Source organism: Astatotilapia calliptera, chromosome 16, assembly GCF_900246225.1.
Source record: "Astatotilapia calliptera chromosome 16, fAstCal1.2, whole genome shotgun sequence".
Classification (NCBI taxonomy): domain Eukaryota; kingdom Metazoa; phylum Chordata; class Actinopteri; order Cichliformes; family Cichlidae; genus Astatotilapia; species Astatotilapia calliptera.
In genome coordinates, this window is record NC_039317.1 from 20,669,424 (window position 1) to 20,696,487 (window position 27,064).

Consider the following 27,064-nt stretch of genomic DNA (forward strand, 5'->3'; position numbering starts at 1 on the left):
TTTGTTCTTCACTTTGTAAATCAGTGTAAATATAAGTATATTGTTTGTAAGGATTTAACTTTCCTTTAGGAGAAGGAACGTCTGAAAAAAGAAAAGAAAGATGAGAAACAGTTGAACAAGGAAAGGAAACTGGAGCTCAGAAGACTAGAACTGGAAAAAGCAAAGGAGCTGAAGAAGCCAAATGAGGACATGTGTTTAGCAGATCATAAGGTATACACACTCTGTGTTAATGTTGGCTGAGATGTTGGCAAATAGAAATAAGAGTTCATATATCCGTCTTGAATAGTGTCCATTTGTCTGAAAGAGCAGATTTCCCACCAGTCCAGTGATCATTTTGATATAGTTATCAACCAGTATTATCATTATTGGAGCTGTGCACATCCTTAAAGATTAGAACTGCTTTTGGTGATTTATGGTATAATTGTTTCACAATCTGTAACAAAACAGATGTTTAAGATCATTTAAAGCATCTGGAATTCATGAAAAGGGTTAAAACGGTGCCACCGTGTGGCTCCTCGTGTTATAACATTGACCAAGTGTTCAAACTAGTCCTTCACTAAAATATGTCTTGGAACATGCACCCCATTTTTAATTTCAAAATCAGAGCAGTTTGCAATAATGTTTTATAAACTGCAATCCAGTAACTATTATAGTTGTATAGTTTTGTGTATAATTTCTGTGTAGGTTTTCTCATACTTTAAGTTTTTATTTGCATTTCTTTACAGCCTCTTCCAGAGTTGTCCCGTATCCCTGGTCTGGTATTAGCAGGAAGCACCTTCTCTAACTGCCTGATGGTTTTGCAGTTTCTGCACAGCTTTGGAAAGGTGCTGGGACTGGATTTAAATTCAGACCCGCTCACTATAGGTGACCTTCAAGAAGGGTTACTGAACATTGCGGAAAATATGGAAAAGGTCCAGGACCTGTTGGTGACCATGCTCTCTGCAGCTGTGTGTGATCCTGGGGTACCTGCAGGTCACAAGGTGAATCTGTTGTTGTAATTGCAGTTTGGATTTTTGGAAGTGTAAACGCTTCCTGTGGTGTAAATAACACACACAGACATACAGCACAGACATGCTACTGTGTCCCTTTAAAATGTGGTGTTTCTGATTTTTAAATATTGCATTCTCACTGATTTGGTTATTACAATGCTGAGTGAGCTGTAATAACTAAAGAATTGACAGCAGTGACAGTAGACACGTATAAATGTATAAGGAAATGTTGGCAGCAGCTTACCTTGTAAACAAGACCCAAGCTATTTGCTCCATATGTGTTTTTAACTTCAGAGATCTAAAGTCTTTAGGTGGGTAATTATTGTACTTATGCCCCATTTTAGTTTTAAATCACAAATTTAATTCCTCCCCAGACCATTCCACATTATTGTGTAGTTGGATATAAACATTTCTTTGATTGACTGTACTTAAATGTTCTCCTAAGAAGCTGTTGTGTGCATGCCAAGAGAGATATACAGAGTGTGACTTAATAATCTGCACATCCCAGATGTGACACATCCTGTGAGACACTTAAGCACTTAACATCAGGAAGGGATAATTGCTTGAAAGGACAGTTTTCTATCAGACACCTACAATATTGTGATTTTTTTTTTTTTTTTTTTTTTTTTTTTTTTTTTTTTTTGCGTAAGGCTACAGAACATAAAAAGGAAGTCTCATGTAAGCTTACTGATTTTGTTTTTATTTCATTTTTTTTAAAGAGCAAAACCATCTTGGGGGACCACTTGACTAATGTGGAGATCAACCGGGACAATGTGTCTGAGATTCTGCAGATCTACATGGAGGGTCACTCTGAACAGAAAGAGGTGGCCATGCTGGCTTTTAGTCTCAGGACTAAGCCTTTCCAAGCCCACAGTCCGTCACAGAAGGCCTCTGTTTTAGCATTCCTGGTAAATGAGCTTTGCTGCAGTAAGGTTGTGATCAGGTGAGTGCCCTGCCTCCAACTGAAATTCATGATGTCAGTGTTTTCATTTCACCCCACCTAAAAAAAATAATCATAAATAGTAAACTTAATAACCATTGAAGTAAATGCTTCCTTTAAGGGTTTGCATCTTATAGAATAGAATAGAATAGAATTCAACTTTATTGTCATTGCACATGTCACAGGTACAAGGCAACGAAATGCAGTTTGCATCCATCCAGAAGTGCTTTAGCCATGATATAGATATATTACAAATATATATTAGCAATAATATCGATATGTGAGTATATTATAGAAATGGGTCTATTATGGTATGTTATAATGTACATGGTATGAAGTATGTAGGTTACTTATGTATGTTATGAATATGCTATAACTGTAAGTATGTACAGGCTGTATATGCATGTTATTATTGTGTGTTTGAGGGTACAGTTGTCCATTGTGTGTGTAGGTGGTTGTGGGTGTGTGTATGTCCAGTCCATGTGTTAACGTGGGTCAGATGTCAGGAGGCAGAGTTCAGGAGTCTGACAGCTGTGGGGAAGAAGCTGTTCCGGTACCTGGTGGTCTTAGTACGGAGGCTCCTGTAGCGCCTCCCAGAGGGCAGGAGGGTGAAGAGTCCATGTGATGGGTGACTGGGGTCTTTGATGATTGTCCCAGCCCTTTTCAGACACCGCTTCCTGTAGATGTCCTTTATGGCAATGCATCGCCGGAGCACCACTTCCTGCCATAAAAGACATCTACAGGAAGCGGTGCTCCGGCGATGCGCTGGGCAGTTTTCACGACCCTCTGCAACGCCTTCCGGTCCGAGGCAGAGCAGTTCCCGTACCAGACTGTTATACAGTTGGTCAGGATGCTCTCGATGGTACAGCGATAGAAGTTCACCTGGATGTCTGAGGACAGGTGGTTCTTCCTCAGAGTCCTCAAGAAGAAGAGGCGCTGATGAGCCTTCTTGACCAGCTTGGAGCAGTTGGTCGTCCAGATGAGATCCTCGGAGATGTGAACTCCCAGGAACTTGAAGCTGCTCACACGCTCCACAGCCGTCCCCTTAATGTAGATGGGTGGACGTGGGTCAGCATTCCTCCTGTAGTCCACGATGAGCTCCTTGGTCTTCTCAGTGTTAAGCAGCAGGTTGTTTGTGTCGCAACACTCAGCCAGACGAGTGTGTGTTAATTTTCTTTCTGTGCCTGAGAGTGGAACATTCAGGCTTGTTTTATTCATGGAGTCTTCAGTTTTAATGAAATAGCTGAAGTATTAAAAGGAATATGACAAATCGTGGCCTGATTGACAGTTTCACAAGGTTGCATCAAACTACGTGGCATCAATTTTTTATTAGCTCTACACTTTGAAGCACATCTGGTGCACACTGCAATGCATTGAAAATGCCTCATCCTCTTGCACAAAAAGGTCACCGAAATGTCGGTTTCGACATTTTTTTTTATTTTTTATTTTTTATGTTTTTCAGTGAGATCGACAAAAACATAGATTATATGACCAACCTGAGGAAGGATAAGTGGGTTGTTGAGGGAAAGCTTCGGAAGTAAGTATACGTGATTTCGGCTGTTGTTCAAAGATTCTTGTGCATGCACTTGGACATTTTGTGACCAGCACTTACTTTTTTCCTATGTTGTTTTTTTTTTTCTTCTTCTTTTTTTTTCCTTTTTTGAAAGACTGAGGAGTATCCACACCAAGAAGACGGGGAAGAAAGACAACAGTTGGGCAGGAGAGAACAACCATGCCTTTGTGCTCGTCAGTGTTCAAAACAAATCCAAGAGGAAAGAAGGGGACAGTGAAGAAGAGGAAGATGAGGACGATGACAGTGAAGACCAAAGAGATGACGAGGAGGAGGAGGAAGAAGAAGCAGGTGGAAAAAGAGGAAAGAAAACAGACATATGTGAAGAGGAGGTCAGTGGAAACATAATGCTGTTAACTTGAGCCTCTGACTAAATCTGTGCTGATTATGGCAATAGTCCACTTTTTTTTTCCATGTAGGATGACAGTGTACGCTCTGCCAGCATCGAGGAACTTGAGAAACAGATTGAGAAAACATACAAGGTAAATGAAACCCCAATCTCAAGAATTACTCATAAATGTAAAGTACCCAGGAGTGGTAGAAAAATAATAATAAAAAGATGTGCACACATCAAGGTAGCATTTAACTACACTGAATGGTTGAAATGCTACTAGGTGAACGCAGGAAATAATTGGTTACAATTTACAGATTATTATTTTGAGTACTTAACAGTCACATGATGCATTTTATTCTCATATTTTGACTGATTTGTTTGCCAGAAATAAAATGTAATATGAGGATCTATTATAACAAACCAGCATGAAGTGCACAGCATCGACCACTGAACTGCAAACATGTTCAGTGATTCAAACTTAACACAGCAATGACTCATAAGCAAAACTCTGTTAGTAAGATAAGTACTGAGCAACAAAACAATTTTCATAAATTAGCCTTTAGTTTCCTATAGGAACATGGGTCTCCCTGTACACTTGGTTTGTGGTTACAAATTAGAAGAGTCCTGTTGAAATTCACACATGCAATTGGAATTTTGTGTGCTTAGTGTAGTAAAATGTGGCCTTCATAATGTTTTTTCTCTCTGTTACCACTCCCAGGTTCTGTGTGAGTGGGTTAATAACTTCCTGAACTTTGTGTCTCTCTAGCAACAGAGTCAGATTAGACAGAAGCTGTTTGACTCCTCCCACTTACTGCGCTCTGTGATGATTGGCCAGGACAGATACAAGCGGCGCTACTGGGTCCTTCCACAGTGCAGTGGCATTTTTGTTGAAGGCACTGAGAGCAGTGAAGGTGCAAAACAAAACCAATGTCTCCTTTGGTCGTTGTTTAGTGTGTTTAGGATCAAAATCCTTACTGATTTCTTTTTTGTTTTTAACATTGTTTTCATTTTATGTTACTTAGGCTGTGAAGTGGAGGAGGAGGAGAGAAGAAGACAGTGGGCTACTGAGGTGATCAGAGTAAAAGGGGAGCAGTTGGAACAGACAAATCCGGTGGTCTCCAGCTCCACACAGAGCACAGACAATGATACAGCTAGCCAGCAGGACAAAGACAATCTCTTCCTCCAAAAACCTGGCTCTTTATCTAAGCTCAGCAAACTTCTAGAAGTAGGCAAAATGGGTCAAGATTCAGACATCAATACACAGAATAGTCATTCTTTTAAAGTCCCCACCACGGCTTCTTATCCTTCGTATCCTGCCTCACAGATAGTCCCTACTCAGCAGGGTCTGATGGATAAATTGGACACTGCGGTGCCATTTCTGCTCAGTGCTACTCAGCTGAAAAGCATTCACTGGGTGACCCAGAGTCCTCAGTCCAGCCTTCATTATGACCAGCTGTCCAAGACACTGACTGAAAAAAGCAGCCAGTGGTTTAGCCTATTTCCTCGCTCTCCCTGCGACGAGTCCTCAGTGACCTCTGGTTCCAGTCCACCAGTTTCCTCATCTTCTCCACAACCCATCAGAACCAAATCCCCCTCTTTCCTCTCCACTAATCCCTCAGCTACAGATAGCTACAACACTACTCCTGGGATCAGTAACACAGAATTGCCTATCTTTCAGGTTGGTGGATAACAATAATGCATCTCCATCTCAGATAGAAGGATCAGTTCATGAGTTTTTAGAGCGCTGATAAGTGTTGCAAGAATTAGTCCATATTACATCACAATTTTTCCTTTGTTGGACCATGCATGTGGCATTGGAATAAAACTGTAATCTGATCATAATTCTGAGTGTATGCATTTTTATTCTCAGCAAGTAAAGTCTGGCATTCATGAAGGCAGACTGACACAGCATGACATGTCTAGCTCAGTGGCAAGTCCCAGCCTGCCCTTCTCTGGCACACCTCTACCCCCTATGGTGGATCTAGCTTCACAGCATGCAGAGGGTCATGGAAATGAGGCCTCTTTTCTGGAAAATAACTCTATCAACAAGTGCGAGACCTCAGAGTCCCCAAGTGACAAGTCCACTTGTGCCTCATATGCTGCCATAGAGGGGGCCAAAACCCAAGACTACCCTTATCCTCGGCCCATCCCAGAGGGTAAGAACGGCACGCTGCCGGTATGCACAAATCAGATATGCTGGACTGAACATATCTATTGCCCAGACAGCAACAGAATATGCCGTGGCGATTGTCAGTCGAACAAACAAATGTTGCTAAAATTGAAAAGCACAGTCACTTCTCCAATTTGTGTGTGTTTCCAGAAATGCTGCATGGCTGGTGGAGTGTGTCTGACATGGAGAACCTGCACAGTCTGGTCAAGACCCTCCATTGCCGGGGCATCAGAGAGAAGGCCTTGCAGAAACAGATCCAAAAAAATATGGAGCATATGACCAAGCTCTGTGAGAACAGCAAAGATGGTGGGTTCACATTTCCTTTGAGAGTCGGCAGACATTCAGCATTTCATGATTTTTAAAAGTATTGTTATTTGAGTTTTTAATGTGATGTGACACATTTGGCTATGGAATTTCTTTTTTAAAAGCGTTCCTTAGAAAGCAGTTTGCTTTAATGTTTTCATACATATTTGGTGGCAGCTATTGGTGTGACAGGGATGGAAAAGCAGGAGGTAAGCAAGGAGGCAGTGGAGAGCTGGTGTGTTGAGGAGAAGGCCATGGAGGTGGACATTCGCCTGCTGCGACAGGTTGAAGCTCTGGAGAGGAAAGTCATCTCCGCCAGCCTGCAGGTCAAGGTAGTGACGAGCATTTCAGCTGTTTAGAAAACCTCAGTGTTTATTCTAATTATTTCGTCGGAAAGGCCATTGAAATTTTCTTTAATATATATACCTGTGTGATTAAAATAAGGTGTTGTGATGGCCATATTTCCCTGATATCTCTGTCAGGGTTGGATGCACCCTGAGCCCCAGTCTGACAGTAAGGATCTGGTCTATCATGAGCACAAGCCCTTCTCTTCCCTGGCTCAGGAAAAAAAAAGAGAGAGAGACGCCAGTCAAGAAGATGTTCCTGGCTCTATGGTGCGGCGGCCCAACAATCCCCTTGACATAGCGGTTACTAGGCTGGCAGAACTTGAGAGGAACATTGAGCGAAGGTACTTTACGAGATCTTAAAATACCACTTGTCAGACACAGGCCACCTTGCCTGTCTTTGTATTAGAAGTAGAAAATAACAATGCAAGATTCAGGACACCAGAAAGAAGAACTTGCAACTCTTTTTTTTTTTTTTTTTTTTTTTTGTACAATTGACTTGTTCTCATGTTTCTCAGTTAATCTTACAAGTGGTCTTACTTTCCGTGACCTTTTAAGCAGTGAGGAGGAGGTGGCTCCTGGGACGAGACTGTGGCGCAAATCCCTCGGTCAAGTCCGCAGCTCAGCTCAGCTGTCACTCTGCATTCAGCAGCTGCAGAAATCCATTGCCTGGGAACGAGCCATCATGAAAGTGGTTAGTGTCACCTGCTTTCACTGCACGTTTCTCTCTCTCTCTTCATCACAGATTTGTTTACCTTATTTGATCGCATATAATAAGAGTCACCATGCAGTCTTATAAGCTGCATAGCTTCTCATTCAGTTTCATGAAAACTAATTTAAAAATATACAAGCCTTCTTAAAAACAGTCAAGGATACCAACGCAGGATGGCACAGATAGCTGGTTAAAGCTCTGGAGAAGGTTTAAATGCAGGAAAGATTTGGTAGCAGTTATATATCTCATTCACAATAAATCACTATTTTTTATAATCTTTTTCAGTATCTCACTAATCTGTTTTAGCTTTAATTAAACCAGTTGGGGTAATCTATTACAATTTTTAAAGAGGGATGCTCATTTTCCTGCACCGTTTGTTGCTGTTGTTTCCAGCACTGCCAGTTCTGTCAAAAAGGAGATAATGAAGAGCTGCTCTTACTCTGTGATGGCTGTGATAGAGGCTGCCACACTTACTGCCATAAACCCAAGATCAATACAGTGCCTGATGGGGACTGGTTTTGTCCAGCTTGTGAGTCAAAGGTACATCAGCGTCCCCTGAGGGATTGATCATAGAGCCAATATTCTTTTGTGTGTGTGTGTTGTTGTTCTGGGTTTTTTGCTATTCATTTTTCAGCTCTCTGTTCATATCTATCTACCTGTGTGATGTTTAATGTGGCTCCACAGTCCTCTGCGTGTTCTTTCATACAGGAAAGCGGTCAATACCCTCATAGTAGGAAGCAGCAGAGCCGAACAGCTGGAGGAGGGAAGGAAAGCGTCGAGGGAAAACGAAGCATTAAGCCATCTGTGGATGGAGAGCTCATCAGTGAGGAGGATGCCAGAAGCAACAATGTGCCAAAGAAAGGTACCAAGGAGGTCAAAAAGAGGAAAGCAGACAACAGCCCACCCAGCTCCCAGGCCAAGTTTGACAGCCCCATCTACTGTGCAAAAAAAGCCAAAACGCACAAAGATGAGCTGGGAATATGCCGGTACGCACATGCATATACTTACTGTGCAATTAGATCCTAGAAGCTTGATAATATAGCTTATGTCATTGTTTAAAATTATTAGGCTCCTGTGACACATTTTTATAATAGAATTCACATTTTAAATCACTAAAGGGTAAACAAATCAGACCGTTGTAGTGAAAAGTCATATATTTGCAATGCAAAAAGCTCAGCTGTGTCTGCTCTTTGTTCCCTGCAGAGTGCTGCTGGCTGAGCTGGAGGCCCATCAGGATGCCTGGCCTTTTCTCACCCCAGTCAACCACAGAGCTGTTCCTGGATACAGAAAAGTCATCAAGAAACCGATGGACTTCTCCACCATCAAGGAGAAGCTAACCAGTAACCAGTATGTGTTGTTGTAGTTTTTAGGATGTTTTCATAACATATCTTATTCCTAATTTTACATTTTATGACTCGGACAGTGCTCATGAGTTGAAATTAAACCCATTTCTAATCATTACAGGTATTTAAACTTGGAGACATTCATCATCGACGTGAACCTGGTTTTCGATAACTGTGAGAGATTTAACGAAGATGACTCTGAAATCGGACGAGCCGGCCACAGGATGAGGAGATTCTTCGACAAGCGATGGACTGAATTCTTGCAGTGAACACATTCCAAAGTGGACATGTCCAACTTTCTCATGGGTGTCGGAGGCCTTCTCTTCACCTGTGACCCCAAGTGACTACATGGTTATAATAAATCAATGTGCAGTTTGAAGGACAGGACTGTGGTCTGTCTGCAAGTGTAGGCAAAACACTTAATGGATTTGTATCTTCAAGTGCAATACTGTTTTGTTTATTGAAACACACTGACTGTTCGGCTCAATGTTGTTTGTGCGAAATACAATATTGAGCAGGGACTTTACTTTTTTATCATCGGTACTAAGTTATATCTCTGTGTGTGCTGTATGTGTATTTATTTTCTCAACTACTTTACATTGCATTCTTTTCAAAGCAGAGGCACGAGACTTACAATGTAACAACTGTTGAATAAATGAAAAAAGCATTACTAACCGTACCAACAGTTCCTCTGTCTAAATGCATTCACAAGTTCACTGAGTAATGCAAAGAGGGATCACTGACACATTAAGTGCTAATTCTTTCACTCAAGTCATAGTTATTACATGTTAAGTGTATTTTTACTGCACGGTCTTGATGAAGATGATATCATTGCATAAGGATGGTCGTAGCACTTAATCTGAATATCCACTCAAAGCACTCCTCAGAATTGTAGTGCCTGACTCTGAGGAGGATGTTTTTCTTTTTCTATATGCAGTGTGTGTACTGTATGTGTCCTGCACAGTATATCGTAGGAAACATTTGCAGGAGCTGTAATAGGAGCTTTCCTCCTCTTAAATGTGGTGCATAGTGTTTCATCTCCAAGCGTTTCCTTCAAACAGAGCCTTGTCAGACATCCCGTGGACTGACGTGAAACCTGCATTGGAGCTTTAATCCATCGGGGAGTCAGTGTCACGGACCGCTGGAGGCATCTCAAGACAGCTGAAGTCAGAAGACTTGAAGTAACTGCATTTTATTATGAAAATTGTGTAATGAGTAGTGACTTTTGTAGGAATATTATTTTTTGAACACTGGTGTGGATGGATTAAATAAACCGGTTTTTCAAAATAGCAACACTAAGCCCTCGCTGCTGCTGTTAATATTTTTCTTAGGTACATTTTTCTTTTATTAATATCTCATATTTTAATTGTTTGTTTTCATCAGTTTGCTAAAGCTATAATAAAAATTCATATGCATGCACTAAATACACACACGTCTGTACCGGCATATTGCCAGCACATTTTTTGTCATCTTTGTGGGTTTTGGCTTTTTTTGCACAGTAGATGGGGCTGTCAAACTTTGTCTGGGAGCTGGGTAGGCTGTCGTCTCCTTTCCTCTTTTTGACCTCCTTGGTACGTTTGTTTGGCGCGCTGTTGCTGCTGGCATCCTCCTCACTGATGAGCTCTCGTATCACAGATGGCTTAATACTTCATTTTCCCTCGCTGCTTTCCTTCCCTCCTCCAGCTGTTCAGCTCTGTTGCTTCCTGCTGTGAGGGTATTGACCGCTTTCCTGATTGAAAGAACACACAGAAGACTGTGGAGCCACATTGAATGTCATAGAGGCAGATAAATATGAATTGAGGATTATCATATCTTTGACAGAGCAGGAAACAAGAGGTACAGGCAAATAAAGAGTGTTCTTTTCTATATGTACCTGGAACTTTATGTTCAAGTGACTGTGGGGTAATTTATGACCTCAGCTGTATATTTATATTATAGAGAATGGGAGGAAAAAAAATATAGTTATAATTTAAATTTTTAAAAAATGATTACAGGTGGATGGGGTAGATAAGCCAGATTTAGTGCTGTAGAGTCATTGAGCCTAATACCTGATGTCCAAAGTTACAATGAAATGTGTTAATGACAAGATATTTGTTGTAATTTTTGTTACAAATATGAAAGTCAGTCGATATTTTTGGTGTTAAAATGGCTAAATATTTCCCCATTGTTATTAAACCAGCAAAACTTGTTACATAAGTGACCCCATTCTACATAGTTATAAATCTCTGTATCGCTCGCTGTTGTTATCAGTCATGTGATGATGAGGTGGACAATGTTTACAGTGCAGTGATGTCATTTTATATAATGCAGTCTGAAGTCATGACCTTATTACTCGCTTAAAAACACAAAAGAAACCCCCAAAAATCTGTTAAACCTGTAGGTAGTTAATCCGCAGCTGGTTTCCTCTGTGTATAGTATGCATAGCTGGATGCTTTCATATCAAGAAAACAAAGGAAAATCTAAGTGTCTTTTGTGAAAATGCTTACACTCAATGTACAGTGTGTAAGAAACAACATGAAATCATCTTAAATGCTACATATTATGTACAAACTCTACCCAAACAGGAGTAGGTGGAAGTTTAACACGTATTGAGACCTGCTCCTTTTTCACAAAAAAGAGAATAAACTTAATATGTTCAGCTTTACTTCCTCTCCACTGATCAAAAAAACAGATAAGACAAGGCTTCAATCGATCACTGAGAAGGCTATCTATATACCTGCAGTTTGTATTACCTGGCTGTCACCAGCATGAGTCCAGTGTCTTGGGAGGACTATCTCTTTAGAGTCATACTGTTTGGCAAGTGTCACTTGGTAGGAAGAAAATCCTCCCAGTGTTTGCAGATTTATGTAGGTGATGTGGTCATTTCCAGAAGGAAACTGTAGGATTTTTTTTCTGTCCACTTTGAGCACCACAATGCACTATTTGTAGTCTAGGACAAAGAAGATCTCTCTACACTCGTTTATGTGGCAACAGAGGACAGGAGATATGTAAACATACATAAATGTGTATATGTTTAAAAAAAAAAAAATTATATATATGAGTCAAGTATGGAGTCTTTCAGTCATATGATAGATAAACAGCACTACAGGGCAGAGGAAAAGTGCTTAAATTATATGTAAAAGGATTTGGATGCATCCAAATACTAGTGTTTACATGTTCATTTATTTTACTATTAGAGGTACTCAAAAAAAATTCTAACTTGCCTCACTGCATACATATTATATGCAAATGTTATTTATATGCATGTATATAAAATCTCAGGTTATAGTCAATTAAATTATACAAAATGAAAACACTTGACTGTAAACATTGTGTAACTCCGTATCACATGACCGATAACAGCGAGAGACACAGATTTACAGCCGAGTAGAAAGAGGAAGTCGAGAAGCAGTTGCTGAGCCATAAGGAGCAACAGGTTGTGGTGACAGCTTTGTGACTTTGCTCTCTTTGGGCGAAGCGGGTAGGACAGCAGGGAGAAGAGGCGAAATCAGCTGGTTTCGTGCAGGAATATCTGAGTATTTTGCGCCACCTTGTGAGCCAACCTCTTCCAAGCCAACAGCACATCTGTCACAAAATGGTGTCTTTAATTTGCACTCTCCGACATCATACAGATGAGGTCACCTGCTGTGCCTTCTCTCCATCCCTCCTGGCGACCTCCTCCGGTGATAAAACGCTCCGTGTTTATACCACGGCCGACTTCTCGGAGCTTCCCTTTTCTCCTCTCAGGGGTCACGGCTACGGGGTCCACTGCTGCTGCTTCAGCTCCTGCGGCAGCTTCCTGCTCAGCTGCTCCACAGACGGCTCTGTCATCGTGTGGAGCGCCGAAACAGGTGAGGTGAAGGCTACGCTCGAGCACCCAGGCCGCAGTCCTCTCAGAGTTTGCGCACTGGCGCCAGACTCCTCTCTCCTGCTGGCAGGAGCCTGCGATGGCACCGCGGCCCTCTGGGACTTCCGCTCCAAAACGCTACGCAGGTACAATAAGCATCACACAGGGTCACAGTGACAATTTTAGTATAATTAATGTAATCTTCTCCAAATATGAATGTCAAAATATGCCTTAGTTAATATTAATATAAGAGCTAACTAGTCAGACTCTTATCCAATCCGAGGTCATTTTTCTCTGTTTCCAAATAGTTTTTTGTCCACGTGACTGGAACAAAAAACAAACTACAAATTCACACGTGAAAAATGTTTTTCAGTATTTTGTTCAAAACCAATAACGGAGTCAATAAAATATTTGCTTACTGATAAATGTCAGCTATCTGAACATGGAGTGCTTTCTTAACCCTTCTGTGTGCGGTCTTGACATAACAGTTGTACAAGTTGAGACTGGAGGTTAATAATTGAACTGGGAAAGTCTGAATCACTCTTTCCACCTTTAGAAACCTCTCTCAGCCATTATCAGCAGATGGAGTCATCGCACACATCAGTGTATTTTCAGATTCTCTTACTTCATGTTGCACAAAATGTAACATGAATTTTCTATTAGACACACAAATCAAAACGGTGAGAAGGGAATAGAAAATAAACTAAAAAAATGATCTTGACATAAAGGAAAGGATCTCTTAATACATAAAACATCTTTCTACATGATCTTTAAGTAACTGAGCTCTAATAAAGTTTCGAAACTTGCTTTGTTAATCTTCAACAGACTGGAGTAATTGTCTTAAAGTTATTGCAGGTTCGTCTTCAAGTTACAGCTCTGTCATCACAGACAGATGGAACAAAATCACAGAGGAACCAGCTAGACAAACACGGAAGCAGCCAACTCAGTAATTCTGATTAAATAAGCCAATTAAAAAAGCATTTTATCAGGATTATTTTGTGTTTTAATCCTCTGATTTTTCACTTTTGTGCTCTGGAACAGCTTTTCTGAGCACCCCTAGGCCTGCTGTGTGTCTCTGATTAATACCCACAGGTGGTTTAAATCATTAAACTCAGTGCAGGACTCCACAGCCTAAACAAATTAAATTTCCCTCCTTCGAATTTTACACACTTCCTGATAAACCTTGAAGTCTAAAGCGAGTCACACTCAAGTTGGTGCCAACATCCCCCTCCCCCCCCCCCTCGCAGATGTGCCACCGTAAGCGAGGCCAGCGTCGTGGCTTGCTGCTTCTCTCCATGTGCCCAGATGTTTGTGACCGGCTGCACCCGTGGAGACCTCAAACTCTGGGATGCTTACACCAGCCTTCTGCACGCTGAGAAGGACGCTCACGACCTGGGAGTCACCTGTTGCTGCTTTGCAGCCCAGTTCATCGTTAGTAAGTTCTCTTCATTTGTTACTACTGCTGTAGAAATTCATCTGAAATTAAAATATGAGACATCAGCTGCGTTTATTGGTTTTACGTCAGGGTAAATGGGATTTCTATCTATCTTCTCACATTTTTCATCTAAATGGTGCTGGTAAATTGAGTCAAATCTTTAGAACTACAGATTCCTGTTCAAAATAAAAGTTGACCATCTCAGTTACTCACCTCATTTTCTGTGGGGCTTTTTCCCTCATCAAAACTCTTTTGCAATTTCATTGCTTTTGCTCTCCTTCCTTAGTTCCTTTTGCATTAGGTTCATCTTGCACAATTTTCAGTTTAAAAGCAACTTGCATGTAATCCTAGAAGCAAAGTACCTGGCTCCAATAAAGACACTTGTTATGTTAGTGTTACTGCTGTATGTGCTGTAATGAATGGGTTGCAGCTAAAAAGCAGGCCGTCAGATGATATTTGCCGCCCTCTGCTTTCAGACGCATTCAAGCATGAATCTTAACAAAAAGGGGATGTGGCTTCTTTGGCTCTGCAGATGGCTGCTGTGTGGAGTTTCGACTGGCCTCCTGCGGACAGGACAGCCAGCTGAAAATATGGATTGTTTCCCAGCGTGAAGGAGCAGGTAGGCCGACCCCTCTGCCCCAGCTTCCCCACCTGAGTGCTCCCTCACTCGATTGCCGAGCGGGAGAGACAGGGAGGGAGAGTGTGCTGACTGCTTCAACCTTGAAACCTCTCTGCAGAATAGAAGAATTTTATTAGTGTGTGGAGTAAATCAGCTGCAGACTGACTCATTAATAATGGATCACTTTAAGACATTCTGCTGAAATACAGCAGCAGCAGCAGAGGTGTGTGTGTGTGAGTGTGTGAGAAAGAGTTGGAAGGAAATCAGTTGCATGTATCCATGATGACATTTACATCTTGTACAAGCAGCAGCAGAGGAGGAACATTTGTGTATGTTCACACGTACGTACCCCGGCTACAGACTGTATTTTTCGTTATGTATGTGAACACACCATGTTGTTAGGTTCCAATATGTGTTGCTATGGTAACAGCCATTTCTTGGGAGGATTTGATGTGTCCCATGTGGTGACCCAAGTCCGTGGAGATTTTTTTTTTCCTTTATCTCCGAGGGACACCAGACAATGTCTGTCCTCATTTCATTATGCTTTAGATTTTTTTTATTTTTTTTGTCCTCAGATGTGAAGGAGGTTGAGCTCGGCCTTTTTTGAAATGTGCACTTATCTTGTCTTGGCATGAGGACTGTGCGCTCGAACCTCTCTTCCACTATTTTATGAAAAAGAGACTCAAGTGTACGTGATTTAGGGAAGCAAGGGGCGCATTTCAAAGCTGAGATTGCTGTCGAAATGGAAAATTTTTTCTAGTCCCCGCTTTTGTTTTTGTGTGAGTGTGTACAAGCCCCATGTGTTCACGGAAAAATCTCTAATTCCAGCTTTGCATATTAGCTCCATGGGTCGAGCCTTTAATGCTGTCAGATCTGAAGCATTCCCTTCAAGTCACCTATCAACACTTGCTGACATCTCCAATCCACACGTCACATTTGTTTAGTTTATTTTGGTCTCACTTGTATAGTTAATTTGTCGGGTTTAATCAGGCGTTACGGTTTTCTACTCCACTGTGGTGTTTCACATCAATCAGGAATATGCCTGGAAATAACACATTAACCTCCCAGAGAAAATGGTGTGTTTATGTTTTATTGCTGAAGAGAAAAAGGGGAGAAGGTTTGACTTAATGCATGTGTATTCGCAGGATGATTATATAAATGCTGCTGCAGATCAGTTGGTTTTAGCATGAAGAATTAATGCAGTCGATGTGAGTTTATTGGCAAAAATAAAAATCATTTGTTTCCAAGTAGTTGTCAGCAGGGGGCACAGCTACAAGGGGGAAAAAAGTCATCTACCTCTACTTCTTTTTCTGGACTTCAGTCAACTGCTGAGATCGAATACAGACACAATTTAACTTTGGTCTCATCTTGCTTGTGTGTGTTGAACCCCAGCCTGTACCATGAAGCTGCTTCAGACTCTCACCAGCCAGACGGCCCCAGTTCTGTCTTGTGCCTTCTCCTCTGATGGAGAATGGGTTGTCTCGGGGTAAGACGCTAATCACACTCTCTGTCACAAACATACACACACATGAAAATCACTTCCTCCAGTGTTTTCATCCCATAATTCCCCCTGCTTCAGCAACTAATTATTGATATTTGTACCTTTCAGGTCACGTTTAATATTCTATTTGTGTTATTAGTTCCTATCATAATTTGATACAATTCATATTCAAATTCATTTTTTTCTGTCTGCATTTTTTTTCTGCGCTTTAAACGGCCGTGCCATGGTGAGCACTGATCGTGCTGTTCTCTCAGTCGACCACAGGAGGAGTGCATTTTGTTATCATATAGCTTCTGCTCGGTCCTTCTGTTGTCCCTGGCTGAAATTCAAACACGCTGAAGGTTAATCTGTGCTCTGCGTGGTGGGTTTTCGTGTGTGTGTGTGTGTGTGTTTATTTTAGAAAAGAATCCCTTTTTTCTGCTCATTATTCTACAATGTGAATGCACGCATATGCACGCCGCAAATGAAGTTGACTTTGTTTACTCTAAATATTCAACAGCTCCGTGGATAAAAGTGTCGCAGTATATGATGCGGTAAGTAAAGCGCAAACACGCCACCCATAATATGGGGTTGGGGGGGAGGTTTGTTGTTGTTTGCTGCTATAGTTAACTGTGGTCGAGGACTTCTAAACAATAAATCACAGCGTCCATAAACACAGATGTCAAACATTCCCGTTTCGTGTGTTTGGACTTTGTGTACAGAGCCTGGGAACCGTGCTCCAAACTTTGAAACAACATGACAGGTAAATGACCCGGCCTGACCTCCCACCGCAATGCAATCTCTGCAGCTATTAGACAAACAGCAGAATAGGAGTCCTGGTGTTTCAGATCAAAAAGTGTGATTTTTGCTTGATTAGCTTTTCCCAGAAGCACCGGGTGCAGTGGTGCAAAAGTATATTCCCCGGCACTGCTTTTGCACCGTCATTGATGTGGCACCACAGGTAAGAAGCAGCACACCGCTTTGATGTCCTTGAAAGAGTTTAAGATGCTGCACGATCTAAGGCTAGTTTTTTGGGGGTTTTTTTCCTTTCGTAAGTGTCGAGGGAACCAGATTTTTAAGGCCGCTCTCTTCCTGTGCCAGTTTCAGTCAATTACACACACCTTTCACATTCCCGTTCCTCTTGCTCCTTCCTGCAGGTATGTAACCACCGTTGCGCTATCTCCCACCTTTCCCTGGATTGCAACGGGCTCTATGGACAGATCGGTAAACGTGTGGAGAATTGGAGATGAGGATGACAGCACTGGTAAATACTCAGCAGAGGATTGTTTAAGTTGGCACCAGCAAATGCACAATCACTCCTCTTTTTAAAACAAAATGTTAGCAGTGGTACAAAGCCCAGAAGCCATTTGCAGCGCCAAAGATTCCCAAAAGAGTGTTTTGGGAGTTGTCCAGCCAGAGAAGCTCCTATTACATGTGTACTCCTGTCTGGCTGCAGTGTCTAGAGGAGGAATTGTGATTGATGTTTATTAGTGCAGCAGGGCAAAGTACCACTGAGCCTTGGAAGGCTGTTCCTATGGAGGCAAACACTGCTTAAAACCAAAAAAAAGGTTATACCACAACATGAAAGAAAATATTTGGAATACTAAATGAAAAGGTGCAATCGTTAGACATCTGGAAGCCTTGAAGCTTCATCATTGCAGCTTCCCTATCTGCCATTAGTCAGGCTGATGTTGACAAAGTAAATTCCATCTCTATGAAGATCTGCCTTTTTTTATGCCTCTCTCTATCTCCCCTTTAATCTTGTTTCTTTCTCTCGTTTCACACATTGAACCTATTCCCTTTTATGTTTTTCGGCAGCAGCTGAATCAAAGGAGACACAGTGCCAAGGTAAATAAATGCATCACACTGTTTTGCCCTTAGAAATCTTCAGTTATTCAGCTACTCTTTCAGCTTAAACCAGTGCTGATTTATTTTAATTCTTCACATTCTTTATGGCTGGTCCAGGTCTCAGCATCTAGTACAGCTGCTTGGATAATTCAATTTGTGGATCTACTGTTTTGTTTTTACTTGTGATGGTTTTTTGTTTGTCGTTTATTGTGCAGCACTGTACAAAAGTCTCGAGCCGACCCTCATTTTTCCATATTTTGCTAGTAAACCCAAACTTAGAATTATTAAACATATGCAAAGGACTTTCAAAGTTCTCTGGATGCTGGCTGCCTTTTGTTCTGACTGGTAGTGTCCCATTGTGTGTGTTTTTTATATCTAGGTATGCTTTTACTGCATTGGCGGTGTGTTTGGGACCATTGTCATGCCAAAAATGAATCCGTTTTCAATCACACTTCCCAGATAGTATTGCATGGTGAATCAGAATCTGATCGTTCTTTTGTTTTTGTTCATAATTCCATCGAAAATCCATCGATTTTCACAAGATCTCCAACAACACAGGCTGAAATGCAGCCCAGAACCAAGAAAGAGCCAAATTTCCCCTTGTGGGACAATTAAAGGATTATTCTATTCTATTCTATTCTATTCTATTCTAATCATGTAGACACAGAGCCACTGCAGGCTGAGGTTTAGACAACATTATAAAAAAATGAAAGATTAAATTAAACAATAAAATAAGCGAAGCATGAATATCTGGACATGTGATTTTAGTTGATTATGTAGCAGTTGATCATAAAATGATCGTGCGATCCCTCCAGATTACCGGATTACTTTATTAGCCCAAATCACCTGATAGTTCACCTTATACCTTTTGTATGTATTCATATATGGTATGCTTATTAAGGTGGTTTAACATAACCACTGTTTCTGTGCAGCTGCAAGCTGCTTTGCAACCCACCTTCACCTTTTCTTTTCTTTCTGACCTTTTCATTGTTATCACTGATGCCTGCTCTGTTGTGTTGCTCTCACTGCAGCTGGGCTCAGCTTAGTTTTCCTAGTGTTTTTTTTTTTCCCCACAATCATTTTCAAAAACAGAGCCATAATGTTAAAACTAAAGAAGTGTTGTTTTGACTATAGTGGCCTGGAGTGAAGTGTATGATGTTGAATACTCTCTAAAACTATAGTAGTGGTCATAAATGAAAACTTGCTCCTAGAGTAATTAGTCTGTGTTTGCCTCATCTCTTGGTTAATGAGCATTATGAATGAATGAACAGGAAGGTCTTTAGAGCAGCGGTCCCCAACCTTTTTTGCGCCACGGACCGGTTTATGCTCGACAATATTTTCACGGACCGGCCTTTAAAGTGTCGCGGATAAATACAACAAAATAAAACTAGTACTGGTACCAAAAAAAAGAAGATTCATTCATAACACACGTGAAAAGACCCAGGAAAACAGAGTTAACGATAAAAAACGATAACAAAATAACGCTAAAAACCCTGAAAAAAAAAAACAAAACCCTGAAAACCATACATTTCACACCCGAGCCTCAACTCTCGCGGCCTGGTACCAAACGACTCACGGACCGGTACCGGTCCATGGCCCGGGGGTTGGGGACCGCTGCTTTGGAGAACTGACCTGAAAATAAACCAATAGGTTTTTTGAAGCGAAGAAATGTGTCACCAAGTGTAGATAGTTTGGGGTTTTTTTTTTTTCAGTAACAATGAGAGTCTTTTGCAGAAAAACGTGCCTTCAGGATATGGTTTTGCAGGCTAATGTAGGACTGATTTATTGTTGGGATTTGTTGACAAGAAGAAATGAAGCTCGCCAGTCTATAAGATGTAGAGAATGGAAATGATGAAGAAGTCTTCATATGTGAATCTGTCTGAGTAATCAAACGCAGCATTCTGAGCTATTTCAGTCAACTGCCATGCTTTGACACAGTGTTACCAGCTCCTTAGACTTGGAGACTCGAGGTGCTGCTGCCAGGGCTGCAGAGAGGAGCTCCTGCTTTTGTGCACGCTGGTTGACCGTCATGGGTTACTTGAAATTTAATGGAGCTCAGCTATCATTAATTCCACCTGTGCTTTCACTACTGTGACGAGTCAAGAATTCAGCTTTGAAAAGGGTCTATGGAAGGTTTTGCATCACCTCAGATTTAACATTCAGTTTCCAGGAGAAAGCCCTCTTTTTTTTCCACAGTCAGACAGAAAACAGCTTAAATAATTTACTATTTTTATTTATTTATCATTTATTATTATTATCATTATTATCATTATCATAGCTGTTCTTATGTTATTGTTTTTTTAATGTCTAGATTTTGATTAGATTAGTTAAACATAACCCTGATTGGATTCAAATGCAGTCCAGCAACAGACATGTTTTCAGGTGGGCATTAAAGAGCAGAATTTTATGTGGAAGATTTTTTATTTTTTTTTATTTTAGGGTAGCAGAGACAGCAAGAGGTGGAGGGGAAAACCTAACACATGGTTAAGGTAGTAATGAGCTACACACCTCAAGTCTTCAGGTTTAATCCTGGTTAATGACTGCCAATGTGAACTATGAAGCTGCTGTGAGGTTTCATTAATGGGGCCAACACACAACAGGCCAGTTTGTCGCCACGTTGTATGATGAATGATGGCCACATAGTGTCGCGAAGGTTGACGAGCTACATGCTGGCGGAGCCTGAAATAACACACCCCTGGGTTTCATTTTCTTTCCTTTGGGAGATCACATACTTGTGTGGGAGGTCAGGTGTGTGTGCTTGGAATACTCATAATGTGGGGCTACTGTTCAGCAACACTGGGGAAAAAGCAAGTCTCCACTGAACTACACCATGACAACTCAGTGTAAGGTTAGCATAAGATTAATGTAAATGTCCTCAGCATGTTTGAGTGTGCATCAAAGTAATTATCACTCACAGAGGGGACATGTCCTTTTACTGTGGAGTGCGAATGGAATCTGTTTGTTTGACAACGGGTATGTTTTGTTGCAGGAGTTAGGGGAATAATCACAGAGCACTTCCTGGCTCCCTGTTGTGTGTTTTGCAGGAAGGAAGTTGCCAGGTCACTCCGGGTTGCTGCTCACTGATTGGTCAGAGGACGATGTGCAGACTTGGCTGCGTGACGAGGGACTAGTGGAGCTCGTCAGTGTCTTTAAAGCCAACAACATTGATGGACCAGAGCTTAGCCAGCTGAACAAGGAAACAGCAGCTGAGCTTGGAATTGGTGAGGATGGAATTTAAAGCAACCACTAACATCAGTGTACACTTCACTGACACACACTGGGATTCTGTGCTTTTGTGAGGATTTATTCCCTGATCCTAACACATAACAAGACTGAATTAGAAAGCATGATGTAAGCTGCTTTTATTGATGCTCTGATTTATTTTTTCCCCTCCAAAAACTCCTCCCAAATAGTGATGTGATTTAAGGGCGTGAAGCAGCAGCATGTCTGTCTGCTTATACAATCGCAAATCACGCTGGGATGACAGTACCCTGCTGGATGACCTTTACCTCGGGAACAATGATAATCCTGCTGACAACAAGATTAGTCCCCTCAGGTTCGACCAAGGTCACAGTGCAGAAAGGCTCCATACAAACTGTGGCCAGAAAAAAAGAAATCACAACTCATGTAGGCAGCAACATCACAGTACAGCTGCAAATAATGTGCAAATGTCAGCATTATTATCTCCACTGAAGCAATTAAACATTCACACAAATTCAAAAATGAAATTTACAGTGCCTTTCTTATTTCTTTTTGTTGGCATATTTGTCAAACTGAAACGTTTCAGATCATCAAACAAATTTGAATATCAGTTGAAGATAACCCAAATGAGTAAATACAAAATGCAGTTTGTGAATGATTTCAATTTATTAAGAGAAAAAAAGTTATCTGGCCTTTTGCGATAAAGTAGTTGTCACCCTGCCCCAGTTCACTAGCCACCGATCTCATTACTGTCAGATCTGTTGAATCAAGAAATCACCACAAAAAACATGCCACATCATGCCACAACCAAAAGAAACTTTAGAAGACATGAGAAACACAGTCATTGACATCTATCAGTCTGGAAATGGTTACAGCACCATTTCTAAGGCTTTGTGTTATCAGCGAACCACAGTGAGAGCCACACATGGAGAAAACTTGGAACAGCAGCGAGCCTTCCCAGGAGTGGCCAGCCTTCCAAAATTACTCCAGCAATGTATCGACAACTCAAAAGAAAAATAGGATCCTTGGGAGAGTTTCAAGGTGAAGGTCTGAGTCCAGTTACACATCGTGTAATACTAACACAGAATTTAGTAAAAAGAATATCATACCATGATGGTGGTAGTCAATGGTGTAGGGCTGCTTTGCTACTTTGGGGCCTGGACGACTTGCTGTAATTGATAAAACCTTGAGTTCTGCATTCTACCAGAAAATCCTGAAGGAGAATATCCACGCTATGAAGGTCAAGCATTGTGCAGTAGGTCAATGATCCAAACTGAAAACCCCCCAAAACAAAACCCCAAATTAAGGTTTTGGCCCAATTAAAGTCTAGACTTGAATTGAAATGAGCCGTTCATGCTCAAAAACCCTCCACGTGTGGTTGAATTAAAACAGTTCTGCAAGGAAAAGTGGACCAAGATTCCTCCACAGCGATGTGAAAGACTGCCAGTTATCTCAAACACTTGATTGTAGTTCTTGCTGCCAAGTGTTGCACAACAATTCATTAGGTTTAGGGGGTGATTACTTTTCAATTTTGGACCAAGTAAGTTTTAGATGTCATCATTTAACAACAGTATTTTGTATTAACTGAAGTTATTTTAGTCTAATATTGAAATTGGATTGATGATCTAAACATGTTAGTGTGACAAATGTGCAAAAAATAAGAAATCAGGAAGGGGACAAATACTTCACACACTGTAAGGTTAAAATATTTTAGAATAGGTAGCCAGACAGAGTCAGGCTGTTACCCCTTTTCCCTCCTATGTATGTCAGCTTAGTAAAGTCCTATCTGGAGTTCTTTTTGTAAACACACAGTTTTAAAGGAAATTTGCAGTTTGCATGCTGCATTGGAGCCATAACGCCCAGAAATCCTGCCTCTTGCCTAATTGCGAGTACTTTGTGCCAATTGTAATCAGCTGAATCACAATCTCTCCCTTAATCACAGTAAAAGCACCCTCTTGCCTGTTGTTGGGTTTGCTTTAATTGGACAGTAGCAGAAGCGTTAAAGCCAACTTTCCCCCTGCTTGCTGTTCAGTAATGCAAAGCATGCCTTATGTCTTTTCCATGTGTTTGGTATGGAGGACAGCTCTCATCATTACCACAGAATGAGGACAGAGGAAACGGCAGATTGCCACATTTCGTGGCCTTTTTGTGCTGCACAACCAACAACTATCATTTTCCATCCATGCTGCTTGTGTAAATGTGTGCACATGCATAGACAAACAGTCGCTCACACATGCTGCAGACACACACAGAGCAAATTGGATTCCAGCGCACTTTACTCGATGAAATATTCATGAATCTTTGAGTAAGGGGAGGGGGGAAAAGTTCCTCCAATATAATTCGGCATATCTCTGTGGAAACAGCCTCATTCTGCACTTTTATTGTAGCCCTGCATCAAATTATCTATCTAAATGTAAAGTGGACGCTATAGTTCTAATGGCTTATGTCTCCACGAAAAAGATGTGTGGGAACTTATGGAAATCTTAAATGAAGCATTACCCTGTTAAGTGTAGTTTTTCCATCTAAGAGTCGTTTATTGGATGACTCAGATTGGTTCGGGGGGTTTCAATGTGAGAAGGCGTTTGATTGGACGCTGCAATTTTTCCAATAGGATCTGAACTACTTGTTGTTCCGACAGCACGTCTTCCCTGCTTCATCTGCGTTTCAACTTAAATGCAGCGTTTTCAAGGCACAGACTTAATGGTAAAGGCGAGTCAGTCTGTATAATGTGAGCGTGAATTCTTTCCTCCCTCCATCTCTGCTTCCTGCTCAGTGAATGAGTGCAAAATTAAGACAAACTCACAACATTTAATTTCCCCAGTAAGTGAAGTGACTGGTCCCCTGTGAGCATTAGCTGATTGTGAAGACCTCTCCAGTTTGTTGGAGGCTGATTGCATCCTATAAATGGATCAAATATTCACCAGTACATCATGATGTATGATAGAAAAATTTAGAGCGCATACTGTATATCAGTATGAATTAAATTTCAACTATTGCACACGCCGCTATTTGCAAACCAAACTACACACAAACTATCCAGAAGTGTAATCATTAGAAACAACTTTAAGCCACAGTTGTATAAAAGTTGCAAAAATCCTTGCAACTTTGCATTTTTGCCATCCAAACTCAGTATTACATGACCTTGGCACATCAATGATAAACCTCAGTACAGCTCATGAAAACATTTCTTATTCACTCATCCAGGCCTGTATCTCCCTGTGAAGACACTAAGGTCAAGTCATTGAATTTTTTTCTTAAGTAAGAGAACACTCTGCATAGGTTATAAAAAAAGTATGTGTGTGTGTGTGTGTATATATATATATATATATATATATATATATATATATATATATATATATATATATATATATATATATATATATATATATATATATTTTTTTTTTTTTTTTTTTTTTTTTTTTATTTATTTCAGGCCAGTATATAAATAAAGAATCTTACTTTCCAAACAGAACCTTATTCCAGTGTGCAGAATTGATGGCAACAAAAAATATTCTCCAAATTTGCTGAAACAAACATGTCTGGTATGTTGTCTTCATACTGGTTAATTTCCATACAAGGTGTATATGATTTGCATATCACTAAAATCAGTTTTATTTCCATTTCACCCTGTGCACCAACTTGTTTGAAAGTGAGTTTTATTATAGACTGTATATCGAAGATGGACAAAACCAATGCAGCAATGGGTTTTGGAGTTACTTTTTTTTGTTTGTTTTTTTTTTTGTTTTAGTTAGTAACGTTCATCTCTAGACTTAAATCACACAGATGAATATTATTTATAATTTGTGCTACATTACATACAAATAAAATGCTACACTTCTTGGATTGTCTGTAAAGCAACTGGATTAAAGAAACACAAACATGACTGAGAGGTCTGGTGCAATTACTCAGATTAGCAGAGAGTGTGGTAGTCTGCAGCTACTTAAAACTGTAATGTCCCTAAAAATTCACACTAAGCATAAATATAAAAATGAATTATCCATCCATTCTCTGCTGCCTATCCTTTTCAGGGTCGCTGGAGCCTATCCCAACTTTCTCGGGGCCACATTTGGTGTTAGTTAAACCATAAAGGCTGCATAAAATTTCCTGAAAATGTATTTTTTGTGACGTCAGCTTAAAATTTTTTGGATGCATGCGATGATTTAGCAGTCACCTATAGCGATAGGAAGGAATAAATGAGCTTTTTCTCTCTTTTTGTTTTGGCTGTCACCATATGTGAACCAAATCTTCAGGACTTGTGAAAGAAAATGTCACTGCAGCTGCTCTCTCTGTCTGAATGAGACCTACACCTCCACGGCACTGCCATTATACGCCGACACACCACTAATCATGTGCGGCTCTATAGGTCATCACTCCATTTTAGCTGGTGGTGAAATTTGCAGCTGACGATAAATTCACTGGGGGCTGTCAGTGGGCAGAGACATGCAGCTGTGTGCAGAGTGAGTTTCCTCTTTTTGGACCTGTTGGAGTTTAATTTCCGAGCAGGATAATGAGAGACGTTAGCTAAGCAGCCATCATGACACAGCGAGGTGTCTGGCTCTTTGTGTCTCAGTACAGAGTGATCATGTGCAAGTTCAGATTTATCCTCCCTTTTGTTCTGAGAGAGAACAAAGTCAGTCTGTTCAGTGCCTGCTGCCTCGCTGCGTCAACCCAAATTCATTGAAATCGCTATTGAATACCATTAACATACAACAGTCTTTGGTTGGTCTTTGTAAGGTAATGATAATGAGGTTTAAATGATGCCAAATGAAATGTTGAGACCAGCCTTTTTACTACATTTGAAAATTAACAAAAGGTGCACGGTACTCGATATAAATCACCATCATGGCTAAAAAGGACACTGAACGGCGTTTTGGTTTTTTAGAGTCGGTGGGCCTTCGTGGTCGTCTCCTGAGGAGAATCGAGGCCCTGAAGGCAGAGCAGAATGGTTCAGAAGCCCCAGATGAATTCCTGTGCCCAATCACCAGAGAGCTGATGAAGGATCCGGTCATTGCTGCAGGTTAGTTTACAAATTAAAAGCACTTGGTCCCTAGCGTCTTAAACTGAGCCAAAGATGGGGACAGCTTCACTATAAAGATTTTTACTTGTATTATCTCAGTGTATTTGGGATGTCACTGTATGTGTGCTCCACAGATGGCTATTCCTATGAGCGGGAATCTATTGAGAGCTGGATTAGAGGCAAGAATAAAACCAGCCCCATGACAAACCTTCCTCTGCAGACAACACTCCTCACCCCCAACAGGTCTCTGAAGATGGCTATAACGCGGTGGAAGTCGAACCAGGAGCTCAGAGTAGCTCAACATCTGATAACAAAAGCTGATTGAAGTAATTATGAATTTGTTCAGGGTGCTATTCAAGAGTCACATCTGGCGAAGTGATCAGAATCTGAGATCCCAGAGAAGTTGACTGATATTTATACAGTAAATAACTATTATTTTTAGCTATATTTTACATAACTGTCAAATATACTTGTATTTAAAGAGAGAATCTCTAAAGCAACACTGTAACTATGCAATTTTAATGTGCCTTTAAAAAAATAAAGTGAAGTACAACTCAAAATCCTTTTTTTTTTTTTTTTATAAAAAGAATAAAATGGGTTTGCTTTCACAGCCTTATTTGGACTGGCATGACTATTAGCATATCGCTAATGGAGGCTGATGCTAGAACTTTAGATTTACTGCATTTATCTGTGCAACTGGCATCACGTGTTTTTGACTGTGACTTGAGTTAGCATTATCAAAAATCGGTCATTATTTGGCTAATATTCAGCAACCTTTATATAATCTTACTCCAGTTATTAATTACTTACTAAGTACTATAGTGTGACATTTTAAAACCTACTGTAGCTTTACTCTGTTACTAACAGCTTGCAGTGGTTTATTCTAGCTCAGTAATTCTGGAAGATGCCATGTAAAACTGAATGCTGTTGTTT

The 27,064-nt window shown here is 40.7% G+C and overlaps 2 protein-coding genes across 6 annotated transcripts in view; both read left to right on the forward strand.

Annotated features, from left to right (window-relative positions):
- Positions 1 to 9,384, forward strand: part of baz2bb (bromodomain adjacent to zinc finger domain, 2Bb) — a 60,024-nt gene extending 50,640 nt beyond the window's left edge. For all 5 annotated transcript variants that reach the window (XM_026143900.1, XM_026143903.1, XM_026143901.1 and 2 more), the window contains 17 exons: positions 70 to 210; positions 726 to 980; positions 1,709 to 1,932; positions 3,392 to 3,466; positions 3,597 to 3,831; positions 3,919 to 3,981; positions 4,600 to 4,744; positions 4,856 to 5,511; positions 5,704 to 5,989; positions 6,154 to 6,309; positions 6,484 to 6,638; positions 6,789 to 6,994; positions 7,209 to 7,344; positions 7,756 to 7,902; positions 8,071 to 8,348; positions 8,566 to 8,709; positions 8,827 to 9,384. In XM_026143900.1, the coding sequence (XP_025999685.1) occupies positions 70 to 210; positions 726 to 980; positions 1,709 to 1,932; positions 3,392 to 3,466; positions 3,597 to 3,831; positions 3,919 to 3,981; positions 4,600 to 4,744; positions 4,856 to 5,511; positions 5,704 to 5,989; positions 6,154 to 6,309; positions 6,484 to 6,638; positions 6,789 to 6,994; positions 7,209 to 7,344; positions 7,756 to 7,902; positions 8,071 to 8,348; positions 8,566 to 8,709; positions 8,827 to 8,974 (3,450 nt within the window). In that variant the 3' untranslated portion in view covers positions 8,975 to 9,384. The remainder of the gene's footprint in view (positions 1 to 69; positions 211 to 725; positions 981 to 1,708; positions 1,933 to 3,391; positions 3,467 to 3,596; positions 3,832 to 3,918; positions 3,982 to 4,599; positions 4,745 to 4,855; positions 5,512 to 5,703; positions 5,990 to 6,153; positions 6,310 to 6,483; positions 6,639 to 6,788; positions 6,995 to 7,208; positions 7,345 to 7,755; positions 7,903 to 8,070; positions 8,349 to 8,565; positions 8,710 to 8,826) is intronic.
- Positions 9,385 to 10,053: 669 nt separating this feature from the next.
- On the forward strand, positions 10,054 to 26,691 carry LOC113007392 (WD repeat, SAM and U-box domain-containing protein 1). The gene is given in 13 exon segments (XM_075410353.1): positions 10,054 to 12,677; positions 13,779 to 13,966; positions 14,499 to 14,585; positions 15,978 to 16,071; positions 16,586 to 16,619; positions 16,788 to 16,828; positions 16,943 to 17,026; positions 17,223 to 17,329; positions 17,884 to 17,913; positions 20,958 to 21,134; positions 25,997 to 26,131; positions 26,266 to 26,415; positions 26,418 to 26,691. Coding segments are annotated over 13 exon segments (1,560 nt in total). The 5' UTR covers positions 10,054 to 12,279; the 3' UTR covers positions 26,453 to 26,691.
- Positions 26,692 to 27,064: the final 373 nt, after the last annotated feature.